Source organism: Centruroides vittatus, unplaced genomic scaffold, assembly GCF_030686945.1.
Source record: "Centruroides vittatus isolate TY-2023 unplaced genomic scaffold, ASM3068694v2 contig_347, whole genome shotgun sequence".
Lineage (NCBI taxonomy): Eukaryota > Metazoa > Arthropoda > Arachnida > Scorpiones > Buthidae > Centruroides > Centruroides vittatus.
The window spans coordinates 65,001-69,643 of NW_027122171.1; the positions used below are offsets into that span (position 1 = coordinate 65,001).

Consider the following 4,643-nt stretch of genomic DNA (forward strand, 5'->3'; position numbering starts at 1 on the left):
TTTACAATCGATCTTCTTAACTCTTTAATTAAGCACTAAAATTTTGTTTTTACTGCGTATTTGTAGACTGAATAGCACCCTAAAGGAGGATGCACACCAGTGTTGCCGTTTGAAATTTCAAAATGTACTGAATCTCCTTCAAAAAATGTACTATTTTCCTTCAAAATGTACTATTTCTATGGTTGGTTGCTTTTGATATTAATATACCATCATACTAAGTTTTTGTGCTTATTTCAAATTCATATTCATAAATACTTTAAGTGAATATATATATATATATAGGTTATATATAGGCACGTAAACAAAGTATTCATGAAAAAATATATATATGTATACTTTCAATCTGCCACATAGGCACTTCATTAAATTAAATAAAAGAATAGTAAGACAAAACTTTCTTTAATAAAATTAGCAAAATCAATTCTACAAGTATAAAAAATTGCAAATCTTATCTTACAAGTTGAACAGATGTATTATGTCGTCTACATCTTCATTCTCTTCTGTTTCGGTATCGTGGATAGCTATTGGGTGAGTTTCTTTAAGTTCTGGGATCCAATCGTAACATTTTCGGTTTTGGGTTTTTAATAACTCTTTTGATAGCAGAAAAGCATTACAAGTGTCAACCTGAAGTCTATTGCGAATCTTTGTCTTAATTAAATTAAGTTGTGAGAAGACTCTTTCCACACAAGCACTAGAGTGGGGAAGACTCAACAAACTTGTTGAAAGCTTTCCAAGTATTGGAAACATCACGTCGCCATTGTCATCTTTAATTTTATTTACTTCATACCAGAAAGTTTCTAGGTTTTCAACTGCACAACTGGTTAACTTATCACGAATTTCAGGCAGCAGTTGCCATTCTGTGTTCAGCTCTTCATACTCATGTTCAGGCACAATATTAGGAAAATGTGTTACCAGGTTTACAACTGACCTAACATTTCCAGACAAAGCAATTTTTGGCTCCAACTTTGTTATTTCCTGCAAGATCAAATCATCAAAAGGAAATTTCTTTTTAATTTCTGCACTTAAAACAATATAGAAAGACTGAATGCTTGAGAGAAATAGCTTCATGTCTTTTTCAGGGAATTTATTCTTTGCAATCTGAACTTCGCACATTGCACCAAGATATATTGTTTCTATTCGTTGAAAATGTCGTGAATTTTGAGTGTCTATCTTGTTCAGCGGTATTGAATCCACATAATCTTTTTTCAGATAGTTGTGCAAAATTGTTTTAAACAGAGAAGATATGTTTGGCAGAAGTGATGTAATACGTGGCCTCTCGCTTTGAAAATTAAGGTTCATTTTGTTGATGAGTTCCAAAATGTAAGATAAAAAATGTAAATACAACTTATTAAAGGGATTCTGTAAATCTTTCAGTAACAACTGTGCTGTATGTATGTTATCTTCCACAGCAGCTGCTGTAAAATAAAGAGTGAGTGCATTCCATTGTTCTAAGGTTCTATTGACTACTGCCTGCCAGGATAGCCATCTTGTCTGAGATAAACGTAACAATCGATGTGGTTGGCCATCTACAAATTTTTGAAATTCACTAAGTTCATTGATCCTCTTGGAGCTATGAGCAAAGTAAGCATATATATTTCTAACCAAGTCTTCAATTGTCCGTGGAAGTTTGTTGCAAGCCTGCGACACACATAAGCTAAAAGAATGGCATACACATCCAAGAACAAAAATATTCGGATTGTCCTTTTTAATTAACGCTTTCACACCACCAGATTCACCCATCATCACAGAGGCATTATCCGCACCAAATCCAATCATATTTTGTGCAGGAATATTTAAATTTATCAAAAGTTCCATCATTGAATGATAGATAGCTTCAGCAGTTGCTTGCTGAACTTGCAACAGTCCCATAAAGCGATCCCTTGCTTTTCCAGAAGAGTTATCAAAATACCTAGCAATCACTGCCAAGCATTTGGTGGAGGAGATATCAGTCGTTTCATCAATAATTAAGGAAAATTTCACATTTTGTAACACTGAAGTCATTTCTTCGCAGCTTTTCGCAGATAATTTTTCTTTAATGAGTTCTGTTGTTTTCGTTCGGGCTACTTTTAGGTCTTTGGCAATATTTGAATCATGGCATACGGACTGGATAAGTTTAGGAAGGTGATCCATAATCTTTATTGGAAGATTATGCTCTACACAAAACATAGCTAATTTCAGCTCAGCTTCTAATTTTTCTTGTTGGTTTGATTTTCTTTGAAAAGCTTCTAGTAGGCCTCCTGATTTTACTGTTTCAAGGCTCTTCATTGCTTGTTTGTGTTTTGTATTGGTGGCATGTCGTCGAAGGTGACAAACATTTCCAGATATGGTTTTTTGGCATACTGCACAAAATGCTTTATTTGGGTATACTGTAGATCGTCTTAGCCAAGTCTTAAATTCTCCCATTTGTAGCCACTTGTCACAAAAATTTTGAGGATAATTTTTTCCTTTCTTCTCAGATTTATCATCCTTTTTCACAACACCACCATTCGATCCTGCTTCGTTTTCACTACCAGATTCAATACAAGATGAGTCTAATTCAGCTTCTTCAACTTCCGATTCAGAAGAATACAAATTAGTCATTTCCTGAGTTAACGATTTAGATAATGTTGATTTCTCAATGTGCCTGCGTTTCTTAACTGGAGAACTAGTACTTTTAGAAGCTGAAGTTATATCCCTCATATTTGTGGAAATGGCGGAAACAGCAGTTGCAGAAACATTGTTCGAAGAAAGCACTGCAGGATTAACGGGAATTTGAGTAGGCTTAACGGTTATTGGATGTAAGTTCTTCTGTGCTGCACCAATGTAGCCTATTTTTTGGTTGCGCTTGATGTATCTAAATTAGAAATTAGACAAAACATTGCACTATATTGTAATAATGTTTAGTCGGAAATTATTTAATGTACGTGAAAACATAAATAAAAAGCAAATCGATATATTTGCTCACAAATATTTTTAAAAAAAATTTAAAAAGCATTAATATGAGTGCTTTTTTAACAGTTTTTTAATGATCGAAATTCTTTAAATCTTCGTGAGATCGAAATCAAATGCTCTGTTATTGAAATACAAATATAATCAAGGTGTGACTTGAAAAGGCTAATATTTAAATATAAAATAAAATATTTCATAAAATTTTTTAATGAAAATATGTTGTATGGTTTTTTTAACACAAGCATTAAAGCTAATTTTTTAAAAATACAATAGTGATGGATAAAAAAATTATAAACTAAATATGCGTGGACAGATTCAAATTAACAAAAGTTAATTCGGTTAAATTTCAGATATGTATACTGTCATGGCCGCACAGTGGGGACCTACGTTCAAACCTAACCTAACCTATTCTAATAAATTAACAAATTATTAGTAATTTATTAGAATAGGTTAGGTTAGGTTAGAACGTGGGTCCTCGGGCCCGAGAAAATTAAAAATTTGCATTTCTAATCGCAAATACTATCGAGATTCCGGAAGGGCAGCCATAACAGTATACGTATCTGAAATTTAACCGTTATTTCTTCTACCAAAATTACTAAAACTGAAGTTCATAATTTAAGAATTAAATTATAATGGTAGAAAATAATATAAAAGTATTTATATTATTTATACTAGTACAATTTCAAAACTATTTTCTATAATAATTCGACTCTGACTTAACGGCTATTTTGATATTATTGACGACAAAAGTTTAAAATCGTTGATTTCCTTACCTGTCCATTATTTTTGTTTGACGGATTTGAATTGTTTGGATCACGTGACACTATCTATGTTGTTGACGTCACCGACATAAGCCATGTGTATGTTGTGATTGGATAATTCAAATTAACAAGTAGTGACACTAGTGAGACTTTATTGAACTAATTTTTTCGGATTCTTTCGTTAATTAAGGCATGAAATATTATTTTGTACCATAAATGGTACTAAAATATTATAATGTACTCAAAATGTACTAAAAATCTAAGTGTACTTTCAATGCTCTCGAAAACGCAAAATGTACCAGAAAAGTACAAATTGTACTAGGAACGGCAACACTGAGCATTGCACACATGCGGCGCGGCAAGGAAAAGCGGTGACGCAAACCCGTCTTCGCCGCGCGGCAGCACGACCACACAAGCGGCAATCCGTTTACATTTCGGCGCATGCGTTCAGTAATTCAAGATGGCGAACGATATCGACACTCCGCTATCCACGTGTTTACAAATTTTGTTTTGTACGGCTCGTTTTATTTAGCTAGAAGATTTCGTCGAAGATTCGAATGAATATTTTGGATTAGAGATATCGTATTGGCAAGAATCTTGCCGAGATATTTTGTTGGATTGATAAAGAACTGATGTACAAAATAGGCTTATTCTTCGATTAAGATCTCTCGATAAAGAATACTATTTCGAGTAAGATTCGGTTGTTTTGTTCTTTGAATTAAATAATATATGATTACTGCATCTGTGTAGAATTTGTGTTAAATTTATTATTCTTTCCTTTTTATTCTGATGTTAGTTATCTCGGTTAACCTCGAACTTTCCGCCATTAAAACACCACGTGATTGTATTTTCTCACGTGACTGCCAGACGAAATGTTATTGGCTGATAGAAACGCGTCTTGGCGGCGGCCGCCGCGAAAGATAGAATTCGACCAACTTTCGCGGCATGAGAAAA

The 4,643-nt window shown here is 33.5% G+C and overlaps 1 protein-coding gene across 1 annotated transcript; it reads right to left on the reverse strand.

Annotated features, from left to right (window-relative positions):
• Positions 1 to 453: 453 nt before the first annotated feature.
• On the reverse strand, positions 454 to 2,679 carry LOC136974333 (zinc finger protein 862-like). Its single transcript, XM_067269188.1, has one exon. It carries the CDS (start codon positions 2,677 to 2,679, stop codon positions 454 to 456), a length of 2,226 nt encoding a protein of 741 aa, XP_067125289.1.
• Between the last annotated feature and the right edge of the window lie 1,964 nt (positions 2,680 to 4,643).